The 22,275-nt window shown below is 55.0% G+C and overlaps 1 protein-coding gene across 2 annotated transcripts; it reads right to left on the bottom strand.

Annotated features, from left to right (window-relative positions):
* Window positions 1-1,767: 1,767 nt before the first annotated feature.
* Window positions 1,768-20,658, bottom strand: PRKCG (protein kinase C gamma). 2 transcript variants are annotated; one of them, XM_027037275.2, is made up of 18 exons: window positions 20,105-20,657; window positions 19,569-19,600; window positions 18,526-18,608; window positions 14,087-14,198; window positions 13,783-13,914; window positions 12,622-12,778; window positions 11,808-11,942; window positions 11,421-11,508; window positions 11,091-11,120; window positions 9,556-9,708; window positions 9,050-9,238; window positions 7,833-7,924; window positions 7,690-7,752; window positions 7,095-7,233; window positions 5,769-5,849; window positions 4,096-4,203; window positions 2,997-3,137; window positions 1,768-2,766 (listed from the first exon to the last, which is right to left on the bottom strand). In XM_027037275.2, the coding sequence occupies exons 1-18, from the start codon at window positions 20,272-20,274 to the stop codon at window positions 2,578-2,580; spliced, it is 2,094 nt and encodes a 697-aa protein (XP_026893076.1). In that variant the 5' UTR covers window positions 20,275-20,657; the 3' UTR covers window positions 1,768-2,577. The 2 variants fall into 2 exon arrangements, with proteins under 2 accessions (XP_026893076.1, XP_053066595.1); XM_053210620.1 differs by lacking the exon at window positions 9,556-9,708 and having other exon boundaries at window positions 20,105-20,658.
* Between the last annotated feature and the right edge of the window lie 1,617 nt (window positions 20,659-22,275).

Genomic DNA, 22,275 nt, shown 5'->3' with positions numbered 1-22,275 from the left:
CGCCGGGAGCTGGGACCGGCGGCCGCTCATTGGCTACTGCGGAGGAGGGGAGGGGCGGGAAGGGAGGGGGAGGTTGCAGGGAGGGAGGGAGCTGGGCCTTGAGAATGGGGGAGGCAGGGAGGGAGAGAGAATAGAAACAGAGGCAGAGAGCCCGAGAGGGGCAGGGGCGCACAGAGAGGCAGAGAGACGGGGCCGAGGGTCCGGGACACACGGAGACCTCGAGGCTGAGAGATGCTGAGACTCGCAGGTCTGGGGACCAGGGGAGACACAGAAACGGCCTAGAAGAGACAGAGAGAGAGAGAGGAAAGGAGAGACAGGGATCAGCTCTAAGACCCCCTCTGCCCTCAGGCTCAGAGATTCCGGGGCTCTGGAAGTGGAGAGGCCAGAGACACAGAGACAGAAAGAGACAGGAAGACGCTCAGAGGCCCTGGGCTGAGAGATGCTGAGACCCAGAGACCTTGAGCTAGGGAAAGAGGCAGAGAGAGAGAGAGAGAGAGAGAGAGAGAGAGAGAGAGACAGGGGGGAGAGAGAGAGAGACCCTGAGAAGGAGAGAGCGCGGGGCAATCCTGGGGCTCCCCTGAGGAGGACTGGGGCTCTGGCCAGGCCTGGGGCGGAGCCTGGGGTCTGGGCGGCTGCAGGAGGCGGGAGGGGGCGTCCCGGGCCGGGGTCCCCAGAGCAGCAGGCGGGCGCAGAGCGGAGCCGGGTCCTGCAGCCGCCGCGGAGCCGGGAGCCGGGCCAGCCCACCCCCCCCCCCCCGCCGTGATGTCAGCGGGGCCACTCTTAAAGGGGCAGGCCGCCCGCCGAGGGTCGGAGCGGGGCTGGGGGCCGCGGGCAGAGCATGGGGGTACCCCCACGGTGCTGGGGGAGCCAAGGGGGTCCCCAGCATCCAACTGAACCGAGTCCCCGGAACCCAAGAGCCTGCAGAGACGAGGAGACGCCGGGGCTCCCCGAGGGAGCCTGCGAAGCTCTGGGGCTCAGTCCCCTCCAAACACACAGACACAGGCACACCATTCAACCGACCGGCCCCGGGTCTGGGACTACATTTTCCATCAGCCCCGGCGGAGAGGGGCCGCACTTGGGGGAAGGGGCCGCCGCGGTGTCTGCTGGGAACTGTAGTCCGCTGGGACTTCTTTCCACCGCCCCCCACCCCCACCCCCCTTCTCCGCAAGTGGGTCAAGGCAAAGAGGCCCGGAGGGCGCGTCCGCCTGTCTTCGGCCTCCGTGGCTGAGTCTTAAGCTCACGGGTTCTGGGTGTCTGCCTGCTCTGTCGTGGGGTCTCCCAGTGATCAAGTCTCCAGACCCCTCAACGGGAGGCTGGCCTGTCATCTCCCCGCTCAGGACTGCTTCCCCCCACCCCCACCCCCGTCCCCCGCCCCGCGCCAGACTCTGGGTTTCAGTGTGTCTGTGAGCGTTATGTGTTGCTCTGGGTGAGTATGTGAATGTTTGTGTCTGTGCTGGGGCGGGGGGCGGGCTCCACCGGGCATCCCCAGTGGTCTGCGTGTCCATTCCTACCTCCTTGTGCATGTGCCCACTTTGGGCCCTCGCGCCCCCCAACCCCCACCCCCGGTCGCTGCTCTTTCCCTCTCCCGCTGTGGGCAGAACAGACCCACTTTATGGGTCTCTCTGCTTTCCCTCTCTCTGCCGCCCCACCCCCAGCCTGTATATGTGTGTGAGCGCGCGCGCGCGTTTCCGTGTACGTTGTCCCACCTCCACACCCCGCCCCCCTTCCTTCTTCAAGCTTTAGAAGAAAACATCCCAACACCCAGCATCAGCATCCCAAATTTATTCTCCAGCAGCTGTGGCCGGGCGAGAGAGCCAAAGAAGAGGGCAGTGGGCAGGGGGAGGAGGACAGAGCCCCTCCCCCCCCGCAGAGTGGCAGGCACGGGAAGAGGGGGGAGGGGAAGAGGGAGGGGAGGTGGAGGAGGTTCCGAGCAGGACTGGAGCCATGCACCTGGCAGGCGAGCAGTGACGGGTTCGGGGTAGGGGAGTCTAGAACAAAAGCTGATTGAGAACAGCTGGGGGTAGGGATCCTTCATCCATCCCAGGAATCCCTAGAGTGTGGACGAGGCGCACGGGAGGGTGGGGGCACAGCCTCCCACTCACTCCAGAATGGGGTGGACGTCGTTGGTGGGGGGAGTGGGGGGCAGGTCAGAGGTGAAGGGTTGTTCTAGAATCCAAGTCTAGAACAGCCCACCCCATGAGACTATTTCCCAGAAAGAAAGGAGAAGAAAAAAAAAAAAAAAAGGAGAGACAGAGATTCTACCAACACGGAGTCTAGAACCCCACGGAGTTGGGACCGTGGTGAAGGTTCTGGTAGCGCAGAGTCCAGAACACCAAGGTGGGTGAGAATCCCGGGCTCAGCACAGCAGAGTCTAGAACACAGTGAGGCTCCAGAGACTGTATGGAGCTTAGAATGCCAGGAACGCTTGGGAGGGGCATCTAGCACCCACGGGGCAGAGGCCAGAATGCTGGGGAGCAAGATCTAAATCGGAAAGGGGGTGGAGGTGGGGGTTGGGGGGGAGGTGGAAGACTGGTGCGGGGAGGGAGCAATGGGGACACCTAGTGGTGGCAGGTGAGATTACATGACTGGCACCGGCGGCGGGCTGACGGGGCTGCGGGCGTCGGGGTGCACGAAATCCGGGTTCACGTAGGTGAAGCCTTGGAAATCGGCCTGGTCGATGCTGGCCAGAACCAGGCGGTCTGGGGGGGTCAACGCTGGCGCCGCCCGCGTAAAGAACTTGTCGAAGTTCTCGCCGCTGCGTCCACACTGTGGGGAGCACGGGGAGGGAAAGATGAAATTCCGTCTGCTCCTTGGTGTCCCTCTGTGTCCCCTGTGACCATGTCCTGTCTCCTCTGGAATCAGCGCATCCTCCGTGGGCTCTGCATCTCCCGTTGGGGCGTCTCCGCAGAGGGAGCCCCACCCCACCTCTACATATGGGAATGGGAGCTCCTGGGTCCCCCATCCCCAGGGACCAGGGTTCCCGCAAGGTGGCTAACCGGACGGGGTCTGAACGGAGGCGCGATCTCCAGTCGTTCCAGCCGCTCCCAGTCCATCCAGCGGAAAAAGCCATGAGCACGGATGGCGGGCTCCCCATCCGGCCCTGAGCCCAGGCGTTTCGCTGGGTGCTTAGTTAGGAACTGTGGAAAACACAGAGACAGACAGACAGACAGGGTCCCGGACAGGGAGGCACAGGGAACGAGAAAGGCAGAAAAGCAAAAACAGCAGAACAGAGACACAGCATAGAAAGAGGGGGGAGAGATAGAGACCCAGGGGGAGTGCAGAGACCCAGAGAAGGTGGGAGATAAAGCAGATGGGGGGGGGGGGCAGATATGCGGAAAGAGAGAAGGGTGGAGATCCACGAGACAAAACCCCAGAGAGGATAAAGACACAATATGAAGGCAGAGACTCAGAGAGGAGGAGAGTTCCAGAGAGAGAAGGACCCAGTGTGTGTGTGTGTGTGTGTGTGTGTGCGTGTGTGTGTGTGTGTGTGTATGGCAGTCGGGGGTAAGTGGGTAACAGATGCCCAGAGAGAGGGGGACACAGATGCAAGGGGTTGACAGAGAGCCCAAGGGACACAGAGAAATGGTAGTGACACAGGAGGCCCCATCAAACATAGATGGAGGCAGAGATAGGAGACAGAACCCAGAGAGTGAGAGTCAGAGAGAATGGAGACAGGAGCCAGAAACACAAGTGTGCTAATGTTCTTGGAAAAGCTGCCATAGGCTAGGCTCCTTATCCTGCATTAGCTCCATAACCCCAAGAGAGGAGACAGGCTCCCATAGTGTCGGTGGCTTGCCCAAGATCCCCGGAGGGAAAGTGGCAGGAGTTAGGTTGACCTGATCCACCCCCTTGCAGAGGCAGGCCCTGGCCTTCCAGCACTCCCTGCAGTGAGCTGAGGGGTGGGTGCAGCAGAGAAGGAGACAGAGGCCATCATGGGACAGGAGGTGACAGCACGGCAGTCAGTAATTAATGTTCTAACAAAATCTCTGTATTATACTTTTCTAATGCGCACAGGGACACTGCCCGGGCAACCCTGGATGGTGGCAGTGGGGCGAATGGGTTGTGTGGAGAATCTGGGGGTCAGGGGGTTCTTACCCCCTTGCAGATGGCCACAGCTTCCCGGGAAAGCGACTTGGGGTAAGTGACGGTTTGTTCCATGATAGCCTGAAACAGCTCTTCCTCATCCTCCCCATCGAAAGGGGGCTGAGGAAAGAGAGAGGAGAATGTGTCAGGACTTGGCAGACTGCCTTTCCCCACCTTGCAAACCCTCAGCACCCACCGTGAACATGAACACCCCCCTCCAACATCCTGGGGAAAATTTCGACCAAACCACCAAAGCATTCTCTCCCTTCCTCTCAGACTCTTGTTTCCTATCTCAAATGGACCTTGTTTCCTATCTCAGCTCTCTGCACCTCTTTGCTGTTCTGTCTTTCTCTGCTATGCAAAATCAGCAGGGTGTTAATTAGACAATATGTCATTTAAATAGAAGAGAGGAAAAAGTGCAGGAAAACTGTAAAAACATTCTCCTGGTTGGATGAGTGGCCTCCAGTCTTCTGGAATTAGGAGACACAAAAGCAAGGCAAGGATTCTTAATGTGGGGTCTAGGAAGTCTGTGCAACTGAAGGGGCCTGTGAGCTTGAATAGGAAAAAAAGCTTATCTTTATTTTTAAAAATCACTAACTGCAATTTCTCATTCCCTTCAGTTATGAATGGTGGGCAAAAACCACAAACAGTTATGAAGTACTTATGACTTCATCACCAACAGGAATCACAGATAATTTCTTATCACATTAGAGTTGCAGATATCTCAAAATATTAGTCATCTCAACTTCAAGATTACTGGTAGACTTGCCTATTTACTTCCCATCACCATGAGATATCACTATTTAATTCATGAATAGGAAATCACATATACATCCACATCCCTATGTGTAATATTTAGGCAACTGTATACATTTAAATTGAATGTATTTAGTTGGCTGAACTAAGTTAAATCAAAATTTTAAAGTTTTGATAACCATATTTCAATATGATTGATTTCCTTTGTAATCCTATTATTTTATTTCATAGATTTAAACACATTATTCTGGGGTGCCTGGGTGGCTCAGTCAATTGAGCATCCAACTTTGGCTCAGGCCATAATCTCACGGTTCGTGAGTTCAAAGCCCCTGCTTCAGATTTTATGTCTCCCTTGCTCTCTGCCCCTCCCCCACTCGTGCTCTGTTTCTCTCTCTCAAAAATAAATAAACATTAAAAAAAAAATTAAACACGTTGTTCTGAGATGGGGTCCTTGTCACCAAAAAAAACACAAAAAAACAAAAAACGTTTAAAGAACCCCAGGCCTGGGGTGCCTGGGTGGCTTAGTCGGTTAAGCATCAGACTTTGGCTTAGGTCATAATCTCACAGTTCGTGGGTTCGAGTCCCCTGTTGGGCTCTATGCTGACAGCTCAGAGCCTGGAGCCTGCTTTGGATTCTGTGTCTTTCTCTCTGTTCCTCCCCTGCTTGCACTCTGTCTCTCTCTCCCTCAAAAATAAAGATTTAAAACAACAACAACAACGAATTTAAAGAACCCCAGGCCTATGGGAAAATAATGCTTCAGGACCAAGGACAGCGCTATCCAGGCGTGATATTCCCAACTGCTTAGCACCCCTCCTTAGATGACAGACATCACTTCCTACCCTGCTCCTTTAAGATAAAGGCCTTGTAACAGGTAGCATCCCCCGCTGTGTTGCCTTTAGGCAGGCCAGCCTGTCCCCAGCTTCCCTTACCTGTCCTGCCAACATCTCATACAACAGAACCCCAAAGGACCACCAATCAACAGACTTTCCATAGGGTTGGTAGGCAATGATCTGGTGAGAGAGGATGGAAGGCAAGGTATCATGGTTTGTGCTTTAAGAAGCCTAAGACCCCCTCTAGCCTCACCCCCAGAGAACCCTACCCACACTAAGTGTTGTCAACACAAACTCTTCCCACTCAGAACACTTCAGTTCCATCTTTTTGGAAAATTCAGAAACAAAATTTTCCTACTTAGAATGTTCCTTTGGTTCCAAATATGAAGATTATCTAAGGACCAAGTCAAAAGTTCCACCCAGCCAAAATATTCTGGTAACTAGACCCTCTCCTTACAATAACAGGTGCATGAGGGCTAATTTTCAGACACCAGAGATTTTTAAATCTGGATGCACTTAAGATTCACCTAGGGGGCTGTTCCCTAGCCCTAAAGAATTCCAGCCTCAATAGACCAGAGTGAGAGTCAGTAATATGTGTGTATATTTCAAAATCTCCACGGGTGATTCTGATTCCCAGCCATGTTTTGAAACCATTGACATTATTTGGGCATTAGCATTGAATCACCCAGAAAGATTAAGGATGACACTTCCTCCTTCCACTGAGAAAACTCAGGACACTCTATCTACTTACATACAGTCAGATCATTAGCTCCACCCCTTTAACAAAAAGTTAGCGTATATTCCACCCACCTGAAATATTCAGGAAATGCTTAGGGCTGGCGGGGGGGGGGGGGTGGTGGAGAGACACAGGCCCCACCCACTCAAGAGTACACCTTCTTAGAATAGTCCTGTAACAGGTGCTATTGTCTGAGAATTGTTACCAGTAGAGAGGGTTCCACTGTTTTAGAACACTCACCCAACTCTCTGCCCACTTAGCCTGTTTAGACACCCAGCTCTGCCCACTTGGAATGCTGACACACAGGCCTTTCTGCTCTGTTTGCTGTTAGATCACCCATGACTCATGCAAAGACCCCAGGGTCAGGGGGCACCTGGGTGGCTTAGTTGGTTAAGCAGCTGATTTCGGCTCAGGTCATGATCCCATGGTTTGTAAGTTAGAGCCCTGAGTCAGGCTCTATGCTGACAGTTCAGAGCCTGGAGCCTACTTCCAATTCTGTGTCTCCCTTTTCTCTGCCCCTCCTCCACTCGCCCTCTCTCTCTTCTCTCTCTCTCTCTCTCTCTCTCTCAAAAATAAACATTAAAAAAAAAGACCCCAGGGTCAGCCCCCCGACATTCTGAATGTTAGACAACTGGCCATACCCACTCGGCGAACTTGTGCAGCACCAAGGACAGCCAAGGGAGGGTTACCTCAGGGGCTATGTAGTCTGGGGTCCCACAGAAGGTGCGGGTGGTGGTCCCAGGGAAGACGTTCTCCTTACACATGCCAAAGTCAGTGATTTTGATGTGTCCTTCAGCATCCAGCATCACGTTGTCTAATTTCAGGTCCCTGGGGGTAGGGGGTTGGATGGATAGGCATTGAAGGAAGGGTAGCGTTCAATGGGCTGGAGTTACAAGGTTTTGATCTTTGTTTTGTTTTTGTTTATTTTAGAGAGAGAGCACGCACATGCGTGAGCACAGAAGAGAGGCAGAGAGAAAGAAAGAATCCCAAGCAGGCTCCACGATCAACGCAGAGCCCAATTCAGGGCTCAATCCCACAACCCTGGGATCATGACCTGAGTCGAAATCAAGAGTCAGATGTTCAACCGAATGAGCCACCCAGGCACCCCTTTGTTTTGTTTTTCAAGTAAGCTCTAGGCCCAACGTGGGACTTGAACTCAGGATGCCGAGATCAAGAGTCGCATGCTGTATGCACTGAGCCAGCCAGGAGCCCCTAGAGCTGTAAGTTTGATCTCTTTCCCTCTAGGGGCCTGACTGTCTCCACTGAAAGGCCCAGACTGCTCACCGGTAGATGATGCCCTGATTGTGAAGGAAGAAGAGGCCGATGGCGATTTCTGCTGCGTAGAACCTAGAGAAGGAGGTGGGAGTTAGAAGCTCAAAGGCTGGGGTCCCCCTCGCCCCACCCCTCCTCTCTCAGCTGAGACTCACGCTGCATGGGGCTCCTTAAACTTGCCCAATTGCTGGATGTGGTACATCAGGTCGCCCCCGGTGACATACTCCATCACAAAATACAGACGGTCCTGCCAGAGAGGCGGGGTACTGGTGCTTAGAGGGGGTAGGACACGTCCATTCCTGCCCACTCGAGACAAACTTGGAAGGCTCCAGATCCACCCAATCAGAACTGGGAGGCCCCAATGATTCTAACCCAGCCAGCTCAGAATCTCAACCTGCCATATCCCCTATTACTCCGAAATGGTCCCACCCTCTTAGAATTGAAGGCTGAGGCCCACCATTCCCTGGAAATCCTAAGGATACCAAAACCTCTTTCCATAGCTACTCACACACAAAAGCAATCCTGACCACCTGCTAGGAACCAAAGATTTTTTTTTTCAGGCCTCACTTGCAATGGATACTAATTTCTTTCTTTCTTTCTTTCTTTCTTTCTTTCTTTCTTTCTTTCTTTCTTTCTTTCTTTCTCTCTCTCTCTCTCTCTCTCTCTCTCTCTCTCTCTCTCTCTCTCTCTCTCTTTCTTTTTAAATCCAGGAATCTAACAGTGCCCATCCAGAGCTTTTTTGAAGCAGTCATGCCTTCTCAAACCTCTGAACGTTTCTGGGACACCTGGGTGACTCAGTCGGTTGGGTGTCTGACTTTGGCTCAGGTCATGATTTCACGGTTTGTGAGTTCGAGCCCCGCATCCGGCTCTGTGCTGACAGCTCAGAGCCTGGAGCTTGCTTTGGATTCTGTGTCTCCCTCTCTCTCTCTGCCCCTCTCCCACTCATGCTCTGTCTCTCTCTCAGAAATAAATAAGCATAAAAAAATTAAAAACAAACAAACAAATAAAAGCCTCTGAAGGTTCTGACTTGTCGTCCCATTCCTCAATCTTCGGGACGCGCACCATTTCTGATGAGACATTTACTCCGAATCCAAGAATGACGACCACATTACTTAGCGCGCAGCTATTGGCACACCACTCACGCACTCCTTTACTCAAAAAAAAAAAAAAAAGAAAGAAAAGAAAAAAAAACCCACCCACTCAAGACCAAGCTGGCTCAGGTCCCGCCTAGTCAGGATCCCACCCATCTGGCCACGCCCAGTCAGAGTGGGCGGGGCGGGGCAGGTTCTTTTTGCCTGTAAACTCAGAATCCCGGAGCAGACGCTCGCGCTCGCGCTCGACCTGAGCCGGACTCTGCCCCCTCCTTCCTCACCGGGGTCTGGAAGGTGGAGTGCAGCTGGGTGAGAAAGTGGGGCCGGCCTCCCGGGCCTCGGCCCCCCAGGGCCAGCACGCGCTTCTCCACCAGGGTGCAGTCTACATCATCATCCTGGACGATCACGTCTTTCTTCAGGATCTTGATGGCGTAGAGCTCATCAGAGCCCCTGCGCTCAGCCAGCATCACCTAGCGACAGAGGCCCCAAAAGGCCCAGTCCATCATGGGGTCGCTGCCCTCCCCCTTCAGAGACACAAAGAAATGAAATCCCGGGTCCTCCCCCTCTCTCTCAGGGACTGGGCACCCTGGTTTTGCTGACCACTCCCTCAGGGAAAGCATCAGAATCTTTATGCCTGTCCTCTCAGAGGCACTCAGGTGTCCCACTGACCCCCCTCTGGGGGGCTCAGTAGTCTAGTGTCCCTCCCCATGTACCTCCTTCCTAAGGACCAGAAATCTGATCTTTCCCCAGACATCTCCCCCTTCCCCCAGAGCCCCAGGAATCCAACCTTCCCAAAGCTGCCTTTTCCTAGAACCATGAGGAAGCTGAAGTCGGAGATGTGCAGACGTCCAGGGCTTGTCCCAAAGAAACAGCGTTTGGAGTCCGTGGGACTAGGGGATGGGGAGGGGATGGGAGAGGAAGAGGGACCCATCCGCACCCGCTGTGAGAAAGGAGAGAGATCGGAAGGTAGTCAGAGCCCAGATGGGGACAAGGAGATGTCTCTAAGAGAGACAGCAGCCAAGAACGAAAGGGATGAGAAGAGAGGGAGAGAAAAGGGAAAACTGTCTCTGCCCCCCCTCCTTGGCTTTAGAACTTGTGCTGATTTTCCATAACCTGCAGGGTTTATCATTTAACTAACACTCAGATCACTCTATGCTGTTAGATAACCCTGTTATCACCACCATGCGCCATTTTAGAGAAGAGAAAGTTGGCACAGAGACACTAAATAACTTGCCCAAAGTCACACAGCAAGTAAGCAGCAGAGCCAGAAATCAAAATCCATTGAAGCCAGAGACTGTGTCTCCCCCCTTTTTGCATCTTCAGCATCACCCAGCACCTGAACACCTTTACCGCTCCTCCCACCTGAGTCTCCACAGAGCCTCCTCCCTCTTCCCCCCTTTGCCTCCACCATCTATTCTCTACAAACAGCATTTGTCTTGTTCTGACCTAAGCCATCCTAGGCCACCTTCGATGCTCCCACGGCCCACCGGTTTAAGATAAAATCCTTCCAGTGAAGGACAAGCCACACTCCTTCCCTCTCTGGCTTAATGTCCTACTTCTTCCCACTCTCTCCCCCCTTCAGCCCCACTGTCCTCGTGGTGCTACAGACACGCCTCACCCGCTCCCACCACAGGCCTGCTCTTCCTGCTGCCTGGAAGGATTTCTAGCCTTCAGCCTGGAAATATGGTCTCCCTTTCCTTGCACTTTCTCTGGCGCTCCCAGGCTGAGCCAGGTGCTTCCAATTCTCCCTAGTGCCTGAGGCTACTAGCTCTATTACCAAACATCTTCCTTCCAGGAGAATGTCTCCATCTGTCACTTTCTCCTACTTTGAAATCGGAGCTCCCCAGGGGATGGACTGATTCTATGCCCAGAACAGGGTTTGGCTAACAGGGAATAGGTGTTGAGAGAGTGAGAAAATGAATGGAGGAGAGAAAGGCCACAGTGAGAAATAGAAAAACTCAAAGTTCAGTTCAGCAGTCACCTCCTCAGGGATTCACCCTCCCCCAGCACCTTCCCCCCAGGCTGGGTGAGTGTCTCCTCCAGGCTCCTGGGGGAGGGGGGGGTGCTCTACCTCTAATGCACTACATCATCCTGGAATTTAAGTATCTGTGATGTGTCTCCACCTTGGGGACTTGGTTAAGGGTCAGATTCACCTCTGGAATGCTAGGTTTACTCAACAAGCACAAGACCACCTCCAAACCTGTGCTCATCCCGCGTGTGTGGGTGTGAAAACTGATACCAGGGGAGGGAGAAGACATGGGGAGACAGACGTAGACCACAAGGGATGAAAATGTCTCCATTCCAGGCCTGAGCTCCACGCACCTCGTACAGTTCCAGGGGGTAGTTACAGGCCTGCGGGGAGAGGGGGTGGAGGAGAAAGCCAGAGTCAGAGCCCCGAGAGAGGTAGGAGGATGCCCTAGAGCAGGGGGTGGGGACTCCAACCCCCCAAGCCAAGGGGATGCATAGGAACTCTAATTCCCATCATACCCTGGGGCAGGAGTCCCCTAGAAAAGCAGGGGGAAGGGAGCGCCAGGGTCTTCTGGGAACTGTAGTCCCAGGACCAGTGGGCAACCAGTGGGTGCAGGGAGGGGGCAGCTCTGAACTGTGGGCGGCAGGGCTGGGCTCCCCCTGGGAGAGGTGGGGCCTGAGTACCTCAAACTTCTGGAGGAGGCTGCAGTTGTCAGCATCAGCCACTGGCACATTGTAATATTCGCCCTCCTCCTGGTTCAGTAACTTGTACCTGACATACAGAAGGAGACTAGAGTGGGGCAGGAGTCGGGCAGAAGGGGGGCACCCGCGGGAGAGGCAGAGGTATCAGAGGGGGGAAAGAGACACAGAGAGAAAGACGCGGAGATGGACAGAGTGGGACAGGCGAGACAGACACGGAGTGGGGGACACAGGAAGGGAGGAGGAGAGGAGAGGGACGGGGACAAGGGAGGGAGAAATGCAGGGAGGCAGGATGAGGGTGGCCCACGGAGACAGGCTGTACCCAGAGATGGGCAGGCCAAGGCACAGCCTCCGCCCCTGCCCTGCCCTCACCAGCCGTCCACTGGCGCCTTGAGCAGCTCCGAGACCCCGAAGGACATGGCGCCCATGAAATCGTTGCGGGAAGTCCGGTCCCAGTCCCACACCTCCACGCTAAGCCTGCGCTCCACGTCTCCTGGCTTCAGGTTGCTGCGGGAAGGGGGCGGCGGAGTGAGGGTCCAGCTCCCCGCTGCCTCTGCTCCCCATCCCTGGTGCTGGTGGAGCAGGCAAGCCCTTCTGGGGCGAGCTGGGGTCTGTCCCTGCTCTCTAAAGTGTCCTGTCGTCTCTGATCCTCCACGAAGGGGGTCTCCCCCAATATCAGGACCTTGAGTACATGTAGACAGCTCTCAGTCTCTCTCCGGTCCTCCCACATTCTTGGCTCCTTCCCATCCCTGTGTCCTGTCTTTTCTCTCCAGATCTCTCTCCTGAGTCTCTGTGCCCCCCTCCTTCCTCTAGGTCTCTGTCCTTCTGTCTTTCTGTTGACTGGCTTCCCTTTCTATTCCTGCCACCCTCCCCTGCTCACACCCACTCCCCATTCTGTCTCTTTGGGTTTGTGCCTTCTTCTGAGCATCCCCCCCGCCCCTCCGATCTCTGTTTCACTCTAAAGTAGTGGGCTTTGATGGAGATTAAATGCACAGATATCTGTCTCTCTGCTTCTCTAACTCCAGCCCTCTCCCTCAGCCACTCTCTTCCCTCTCCCACCGCCTTTTTTGGGGATCCCCCTAACCTAACACCTCCCACACTTTGCTCTCTGGGGTCTTGTGGGCCACCAGGACCCTCCGATCATTCTCTGTCAGTCATCACAGCATCCCCTGCACCCGAAGCTCACAACACAAAGGTCTCGTTCCACACAGGGTTTAGCGTGGCTTTCACGGTCCGGGTCTTTTGCTTTGTCAAGTTCCGAGGGTCTGGGATGAGCTTCAGCTTCACGTAGGGGTCAGACAGACCATTAGGGTCCATTGGGATAAGGTTACGGGCCTCGCCAACTGAGAGAGGAAGCGAAGGGGTGTAGGCTGGGTTAGAGATCCAGGAAGAGGCCCTGGAGTTTTCCCCAGTGGCAATCCCAAATCCAAGCGCTCAGCCTTTCTCCTGACCCAGGTATCCAGAAGATGAGGCATAAAGCCCTTTCCCCAGCCAGGGACCCAGAAATCGGACCCAAAGCCCCCTCCTCCCTTAGGACCCCAGAGTGAGGACCCTGGCCACATCACCCATAGTAATCCCAAGCCTCCCTCGGAACCAGGTTTTCTCTCATCCCCCACTCCCAAGGACCTTGATCTAAAATGGCCATTAAGAGGCCCTGAAAGGGGCACCTGAGTGGCTCAGTTGGTTAAGCATCCAACTTCCGCTCAGGTCATGATCATGGAGTTTGTGGGTTCGAGCCTCACATCGGGCTCTGTGCTGACAGCTCAGAGCCTGGAGCCTGCTTCGGATTCTGTGTCTCCCTCTCTCTGTCCCCCGCTTGCCCTTTCTCTCTCTCTCTCTGTCTCTCAAAAATAAACATTTAAAAATTTTTTAAAAAGGGGCACCTGGGTGGCTCAGTCCGTTGGACATCCGATTTTGGGTCAGGTCATGATCTCACAGTTGGTGAATTTGAGCCCCGTGTAGGGCCCTGTGCTGACAGCTCAGAGCCTGGAGCCTGCTTCAGGTTCTGTGTCTCCCTCTCTCTCTTCCCCTCCCCCTCCGCTCATGCTCTGTCTCTCTCTCTCAAAAATAAATAAACATTAACAAAATTTAAAAATAAAATAAAATTAATTAATTAATTTTAAAAAATGGCCCTGAAAGTCACAAGTCAAGGCTAGAGTCTAGGCTACAGGTTGGAAGGGGCGTGGCTGGGTGGCGCTCAGCCTCTGCAGACCGGGGGTGGGGGGGGGGGGGGGTGTCAGGATTGTGGGCGGGACCTTCCGGTTCGGCTGGGTGGGCCGCTCAGGTGCACCCTGCCCTTCCGGCGGGGGTAGAAGGGGAGGGACCGGACAGAGGGGCGGGGCCGCACCTGTGACGTGGATCTCATCCGCCGTGGGTGCTCGGATCTCCAGCTGCAGGCGCCCTCGGCGCTCCGTGTGGTCCACCCCGCACAGAGAGGGCACGCTGCGCACACAGCGGCGGTGCACGTTCATTTCGCAGCCTGGGGGAGGGGAGGGGGGGACAAAACGGGGGGTGGCACTTCTGGCCGCCCCTCAACTCCAGACTCCGTCCCCCGGCCCTACCCGGAACCCAGACACTGTGCTTTGACACCCCCCCCCCCCCTCCCCCGGAGCGCTAGGTTCGGCCAGGAGCAGCAAGCGTGGACTACTCACAGGAGCATTTCATGCCCTGGTGCACCAGCCCATAAAGAAGGGAGCCACAGTGGTCGCAGAAGGTGGGGCTGCTGTAGCTGTGCAGACGGAACTTGTGCTTGTTCCGGGGGTCCTGGGGGCCGAGGGGAGACATCAGAGGGGGTAAGGACAGAGAGAGAGAGAGAGAGAAGCCCTTTGAACGCTTCCTCCTTCCGCCTTGCTCTCCCAGTCCCGCTCCTCCTCACTCATTCACGCTACAGTATTTATTGAGTGCCTGCTGTGTGCCAGGCACTGTTCTTGGTGCCAGGACCAGCCGTGAACAAAGAAACAAAAACTGTCCACACGGAGTTTACTTTCTAGGGAAGGGAGACAGAAAATAAACACTGTGAATAAATGAAAGAGTATGATGCATGGTAACAGGTGCTCTGGAGAAAAACGAAGCAGGCAAGGGTCAGCCAGGGGTGGGGGCGTTTAAATTTGCATAGAGTGATCAGGGTGGGCTTCGCTAACCAGGTGGGATTTGAACAGAACCTGAAGGTGGTGGCGTCTCCTATCTTCCCATAGTCCCTATGCTCCACCCCCCCCCCAAAGCTATTTTCGAGCACTTGTGGGCCACAATGAACGCCAGATCCCTCACTGTCAGCCTCTGTCAATGTCTGCCCACTCTTGATCTGCCTTCTCTGAGCCCCTTGTGAAATGGGGAATAGAACCTCTCCATTAAAAGGACCCCTCAGTTAGTGAAAGTCCAAGTGTCGGGGCGCCTGCCTGGCTGGGTCGGTAGACATGTGACTCTTGATCTCGGGGGTTGTGAGTCTGGGTCCCACACTGGGTGTAGAGATTACTTTAAAAAATAATAAATTTGGGGGCTCCTGGGTGGCTCAGTCAGTGAAGCATCTGACCTTGTCTCAGGTTGTGATCTCACAGTTTGTGCGTTCGTGCACCTCGTTAGGCTCTCTGCTGTTAGCATGGGACCCTTTTGGGATCCTCTGTCTCCCTCTCTCCTCTGCTCCTCCCCCACTCAATCTCCCTCCCTCTTTGATAAATAAAACTTTAAAAATTAAAATAATAATAATGATTAAAAAAGAAGAAAGATTAAATGTAAACTGCATAGCAGGGCCTGGCATGTTAAATGTGCTAAGTACGGTTATTCTTACTGCTGTGGTTACTATTAGTGATTTTATTGTGGTCCTCACATAGCCCTGGGTTTAAATAAGGGCGAGGCCATTTACCAGCTGTGTGATTTGGGGCAAGTTAGTGCCCAATTTTGAGCCTCAGTGTCCTCCTCTACCCAGTGGAAATAATCTAAATCTTGAAGCAATGCTAAATGTCCAGAGTGCAATTAAGCATGAATTTAGGACACCAGTAAGACGTTCCTTCCCCACCCCTGGCCATGTCTGAGTGTTAAATAAGTTGGTATTTGTCTTTTTCTAGGAATGCATTGCAAAAGTTATCATAGGTGATGGGGCACCTCGGTGGCTAGGTCAGTTAAGCATCTGATTTCGGCTCATGGGTTTGAGCCCCGCGTCGGGCTCTGTGCTGACAGCTCAGAGCCTGGAGCCTGCTTCAGATTCTATGTCTCCCTCTCTCTCTGCCCCTCCCCTGCTCACCTCTCTCTCTCTTAAAAATAAATAAACATAAAAAAAGAAGAGTTATCCAAGGTGAAAATTCAGGATATTCTCGGGCTTTTATTTTACAGGTTTTTTTTAAGTTTTAAGACAGAGTGTGCGAGCAGGGGAGGGGCAGAGGAGAGGGGGGAGAGAGAATCCCAAGCAGGCACCACACTGTCAGTACAGAGGCTAACGTGGGGCTCGAACTCGCAAACTGTGAGATCATGACCTGAGCCGAGATCAGGAGTCAGATGCTTAACTGACTGAGCCACTCAGGTGTCCCCTACTTTGCAGCCTAGTGGGGACTCTAATTTGAATGACACTCAGGTGCAGTGATCTCTTTCAATGCTCCCGGCCTCTAAAGATCTTCAGCTGACCCTAACTCAGCTGCACTAAGTGATGGTCAACATAACAGCCCTCAGCAGGACACCGGACAGGGACACACAGGCTCCACCACTCCACAGAGAGAAGCCCTTATTATTCTCAAGGTGAAATCACTACTAAAAACGAGACAGGACCACAGCTCCAATTAGATAGATTAGCGTCCACATTTTGACTCTACCCACCATCCAGCTCTGTGGCTCCCCCCCCCCCCCGCCACCGCCGCTTTGCAGAGACCCAGCCATCCTCCCTATAAGATGGGTCCATGAGGCCTCCCCAAAAGGGGTCTAAAGGAAATCATGCTTGCCAAGCCTTCACCATTTCCTTAGCCCTTGATCAACGTTACTTACAACAAGATCAAAAGCATTAAGAAGAAGAAGAAGGGAAAAAAAGCTGGAGTGATATAGAGGAAGACCCCTCCTCAGTTTTTGCCTCTGTTTCTTCATGGGAAATAGTTGTAATTCTACAAGGATGATAACGGATATATTGTCTCTTGTCATATATCAGGTACCGTCCCAAATACTCGACTCATTTAGTCCTCAAAGCAATCCTGTAAGGCAGGCATGATCATCAGCCCCTTCTATAGATGAGGAACTGAAGGGGTGCTCAATATATGTTCTGTGAAATCACATTCTCTATGCAAACTTCGATTTTCTTCGCCTAACCAGCTGGCAAAATGTCCCACGGACTTCCGTAGATCTCTCTCTCCCTTTCTCTATCTCCGTTTTTCATTCCGTCTCTTTCTCCATCTGCTAATCATAAAACTATCTCCACCCCTCTGTCAAAAGCTGGGCTAGACTCTGAAGTCACTCGGCTTCGTTGAACTATCAAAACAAGCCTGGGGAGGTGGGGGACGGTGCCTGGGTGGCTCAGTCAGTTGAGTACCTGACTTCTGTTCAGGTCATGATCTTGGTCATGATCTCCAGGTTTGTGGGTTTGAGCCCCATGTTGGGCTCTGTGCTGACAGCTTGGAGCCTGGAGCCTGCTTTGGATTCTCTCTCTCCCTCTCTCTGTCCCTCCCCCACTCGTTTTCTCTGTCTCTCTCAAAAATAAATGAGCATTAAAAAACAAAAAAAACTAAAAACCAAAAAACACAAGCTTGGGTATGTCTAGATTAATGCTGTCCCACCCAATAGCCACTAACCACAAGTGGCTATTTAAATTTAAATCAATCCGGGGCGCCAGGATGGCTCAGTTGGTTAGGTTAAGGTCTGACTCTTGATTTCGGCTCAGGTTATGGTCTCAGTTCATGGGTTCAGGGCCTCATGTCGGGCTCTGCACTAAGAGTGCAGGCCTGCTTGGGATTCTCTCTCCCCCTCTCTCTCTTCCCCTCCTTTCCTCACATGTGCGTGTGTTCTCTCTGTCTTTCAAAATAAATAAACATGAAAAAAAATTAAAAAATAAATTTAAATCAATTCAAATTAAATGGAATTGTAGATTTCCATTCCTCAGTCACAGTGACCCCTCTCAAGCGCTCCTCTAGCCAGCTATGCGGGGCTGGTGGCTGCCATATTGGACGGCATAGATAGAGAACATTTCCACCATTGCAGAAAGCTCTATTGTCAACACTAGACCTTCAGCCCCATTTTATAGAGGGGGAAATTGAGGCTCAAAGAGAAGAGCCCCCAAGCCAGACAGAAAGTGAAGGGGCACATAGGATCCACTGTTCTTGTAAGTGGATCCAACATCCCCCTGATGTGAAGGGTGAAGGGGAGGGAGGGAGACAGAGGTGTGTGTATCTGTGTGTGTTCATGGGGGACCTGTAATGCACATGTGTGTGCTCATGGGGGAGATATATATATATATGCACATGTGTGCATGTGTGTGCATGAGGGATCTGTACTTGCACATGTGTGTGAATGTGCATTGCAGGGTCTCCCTGGGCCTCCCTCTTGGCAACTTCTAAGCGACTCTCCATATCTACCAATTTCTATTCTAGCTTCTCTCTCTGGGTATCTGCAGCCCTGTCTCTCTGAGTTTCTTGTCTCTGTCTGTCTCTCTCAGTCCCTGTGGCTCACCTTTTCCTTCCGCCTGTATTGCTGTCTCTGTTCCAATCCTCTGTCTGTCTGTCTGTCTCAGTCTCTCTGTCTGGGTCTCTATCATTATCTTTTTCTGCATTTCTGTGATTCTGTCTTATCTTTATCTGCATCAATAGTTGTCTGTCCCTCAACTCTCTGTTTTTTTAAATCTCTTGACCCCTGGATGACAGCCCACCCTCTCCAATGTTGGTCTTTGGTCCCCTCACACCTGCCTCCTCTCTGTCCCCCACCTATGTCCCCAGCCTGTTCAGCCCCTCTCATTTCCCCTTTCCAGGCCAAGGGCAGGGAATCTGGGCCAGACTAGCTCCCCCTATCTCTCCAGCCCCCCTCCCCTCCCAGCCTTAAAAATAGCAGGAGAAATTGGGACGGACGCCGAGGGGGTGAGGGCGGGGGTGCGGCCCAAGAAGGAAGAATCAGGTGTCCGGGCACTCACATCCGTCTGGGGGCCCTTCCCAGCGCCTGGACACTCGAAGGTCACAAATTCGTGGCATCGTCGATGAACCACAAAGCTGCAAACTGAAGGTGAGAATCATAGAGACACAGAGACAGAGAGTGAGCCTAATGGACAGAAAATCAGAGAGAAGGAGACTCCAACAGAAAGAAAACCTGAGAGGGGGGACCCCAAAATAGAGTTCAATAGAGAGCAAATCAAAGGAGAGACCCCAACATGGAATGGGGGAGAAAAACCAGGAGACAGAAATTCAAGAGATGGACCCAAAAACAGGCAAGAGAGAATCACAGAGCAGAGAGAACCCAGTGCCTACACACAGCCAAAGGGAGACACAGAGACGCAGAGACGGAGTGAGGACGACAGAGAGACAGGGACACAGAGAAAATAGGATCCCGTCGACAGAGACAAGAAAGCAAGAAAAGAGGCAGGCCAAGGAGGAGGGAGAAACAGAGAGATGTCCTCTGATAGAACGGAGAGAGCAGCAACTTGGGCAGAAGTGAGTCTGGGGGCGCCATTGCAGGCCTCCCCCTCCCTGACTCACTCTGTTCTCAGCAGTGGCAGCTGGTGCTTTAGGACTCGCCCCCCTCTCCCGCCCCCCAGAACTGCCAGCCCCGCCCGGCCCCCACCCGCCCATTGGTGACCCCACCCGGGCCTGCCCCTGCCTAGGACTGTTGGTGTTGTCATGGCGACAGCAGCTTGAAGGGGGGGGCTCTGACTTCGCATCTCCAGCCCCCCCTTTCAGCTCCCCTTTTCCAAATCTCTCTGTTCCCATGGCAACAGATTCTCCAAATATCTGTCCCCACCTGGAGCCGGCCGAGGGAGGGGCCCCCGGCACCACCTCCGCGGTGGCCCCGCCATCAGAGCTCCCTCCCCACCGCAGGCTGTGTCTTTGCCACACCCCCCCGCCCCGGGCTCCCCCGCGCCTCTCTGGGGACCAAAGAACACGTGTGTCAAGCCTCCCGGGCCGTGGGTCCCCAGCCTCCACCCTCCTGAGGGTCCCAGGAGTCCGAATCCCCAGCTCTTACCTTGACATTGCAGGCCCTGTTTCCCAATGCCCCTGCAAGATCAAGGATCAGAGGTCAGTGCAGATAAGGGTACCTGGGCCTCCCACCTCTGCCGGCCACACTGCGTCTGACTCCCTCCTGTAGCAAGACCCCGGAGTCGAGCCCCAGCTGCCTCGTTTACTAGAACCCAGAAATTCTGACCCCCAGTCCTTCTTCTCTCAGACCCAGGAGCCCAGGCCTCCAGCTCCTCCTCCCTCAGAACCAGGAATCCGGGGCCCCAGCCCCTCCTCAGTCAGACCCTGGGGTCCGAGTACCCAGCCCCTCCTCCCTCAGACCCAGGGGTCGGGGTCCCCAGCCCCTCCTCCCTCAGACCCAGGGGTCCGTTTCCCCAGCCTCTCCTCCCTCAGACCCAGGGGTCCGGGTCCCCAGTTCCCTCCTCCCCTAGGACCAGGAGCCGGGGTTGCAGCCCTCTCCTTCCCGAGCACTCCGGGTCTGGGGTGACAGGAGTCTCTATCCCTCGTTGCCTCCTCCCTCAGGCCCCCAGCCCCTTCCCTCACCAGATGAAGTCCGTGCAGTGGCTGCAGAAGGTTGGCTGCTTGAAGAAGCGGGCGGTGAACTTGTGGCTCTTGACTTCGTGGACCACCTTCTGCCTCAGAGCCCCCTTTCTGCAAAACAGGGGCCGGGGTCCGCCCTCTGAATCGCCTCCGCCGGGGCCCAGGCCTGCCATGGCCCCAGGAACGTAGCAGGGACCAGGATCCCGCCTTGCAGGGGCAAACAGGTAGAAGGGCGAGGAGCCGGAGACTCGGGAGAGCACGGAGCCACGGGGAGACTGCGAGGAGGGAAGGAGAGGGGCGAGGCACCTCCAGGCGCGGAGCGCAGGGCAGGGAGCGGCACCCCGGGGCGCGCCCGCTCCGCCAGGGGGAGCGGGCGGGCAGGGCGGAGAGCCGAGGGCAGGGGCGCCGAGGAGCCCGAGGCAAGGGCGGCGGCGGCGGCGGCGGGAGCTCCGAGCTCAAGCACCTGCTGAAATGTGGGAGCCCCGGCTGGGGGGAGGCGTTGCCATGACGACCGAGGGGCGGGGTTTCAGCTTAAAGGCGTCCCTCCGCCCCCCACCCCCCCACCCCACTCCCGGAGGCTCGGGACAAATGCCCTCCCCGCTCCCAACACACGTGCGCACACCCGCTCCGGGGGCTGGCTGGAGGGAGGGGGGCATCCTCTGAGAGGCGCCCTCCCCGCCCCCCACCCCCTCCGCCTGTTGCCTGGCCGGGTCCTCCTCCCCACCCGGGGGGCCTCGGTGGGCCCGGTTAGCCCTATGAGACGCCACCCGGATCTCGGGGTTTCTGACTGTGTCACTCGGCCTCATGACACGAACTTGGCCGTCAGTGCTGGGGACCCAGTGCTGAACGGGGAGGCCTGGTGTCTCACTTTCTCGTCTGCTGCTCAGGCCTTGATTTCTGTCTCCCGGCCTGGGTCTACGTCTCCCTCTGGAACGATCTCTTGTTCTTGGTCTCTCTGTCTCTGCTGCGCGTCTCCTTTATGCCTGTCGCTCATCCTGTGACCCTCGCTGGGTCTCGGGGTCTCTCTCTTTCTCAGAGGTGTCCGTCTCACTGTGAATCAGTGTCCCTCGGCCTCTCCCTGCAGGACTCCTAAATTCCTGCTTCTCTCTCTCCCAGAAGCTCTCCCTCTTCCTGACTCTATGTCTTTCTGGCCCTGTGACTCTCTCTCTCTCTCTCTCTCTCTCTCTCTCTCAATCGGGGACTCAGTCTGTGATTCTGTGGGCCTCTGTGTCTCCCTCCGTCTGCGTCTTTCTCTTTTGAGGCAATCCCTGTCTCCCCCACCCCTTCAGTCCTTGCTGTCTCTCCCGCTCTCCCACTGTGTCCCTGTCTCTGTAAGTACTTTTGTCTCTGTCTCTGCAAACCTCTCTGACCCACTCTTGGGCTGTCAGTCCCACCCTCTGTCGCTGGGGGTCTCTCTCTCTGAATGAGTTCATTTGTCTCTCTCCTTCTCCCCCCCCCCCCCCAAGCGCCCCCCACCTTTCTCACCCTCTCTGGCTATGAACCTCTCTCTTCGTCTCTGGGGGTCTCCCCCTCCCTCCACGTCTCTCCCCCTCTCTGGCTCTGGAAAACCCTGTGCCGCTCTGTCGGTCTCCTCCTGTCTCCCGTCCGTCGCTCTGCCCGCGTCTTTGCCTCGCTCAGGTCGCGCTCCGGCCCCGCCACCCCCACCCCTACCCCCAACTCCCGTGCGCGTCCGGGTCCCGGCTCCCGGAGACCCGCTCTGTTGCCAAGGGCAACCACGGCCCTCCTCGGGCTGCGGAGTGCAGTGCATCCTGGGACCTGTAGTCGGAGCCTGCGGACCGCCTGTTGCGGCGACGCGGCCGAGAACTTCGTTTCCCGGCGTGCCCCGCAATAGGGGGCGGGGCGCCACGGGCGGGGACCCGGGGAGACCACCACACCTTCTCTGGGAATTTTGGGGGTTCGGGTCGGGCTTCCCGAAGCCGAAGAGGAGGTGAGGGAATCCGACTCTCCTCCTAACCACCCCCCTCCCCAGATATGGGGCGTTCTGGCCTTGCCAGCCACCTCCAGGCGTGCGCCCTGCCCAAGGGCAAGTGTAGGGGTGGGAGTGGTCCTGGAAGCTGACCTGAGAATCCCACCTTGGTCTGCTTGGCTGCTTTCCTCCATCACCAGCACACCACCCCCGGGGTCTGGAGCTGCTCTCTCTGGTGCCTTCCAGA

The sequence above is a fragment of the Acinonyx jubatus genome, chromosome E2, assembly GCF_027475565.1.
Source record: "Acinonyx jubatus isolate Ajub_Pintada_27869175 chromosome E2, VMU_Ajub_asm_v1.0, whole genome shotgun sequence".
NCBI lineage: Eukaryota > Metazoa > Chordata > Mammalia > Carnivora > Felidae > Acinonyx > Acinonyx jubatus.
This window is presented reverse-complemented; position numbering and strand designations above follow the sequence as displayed.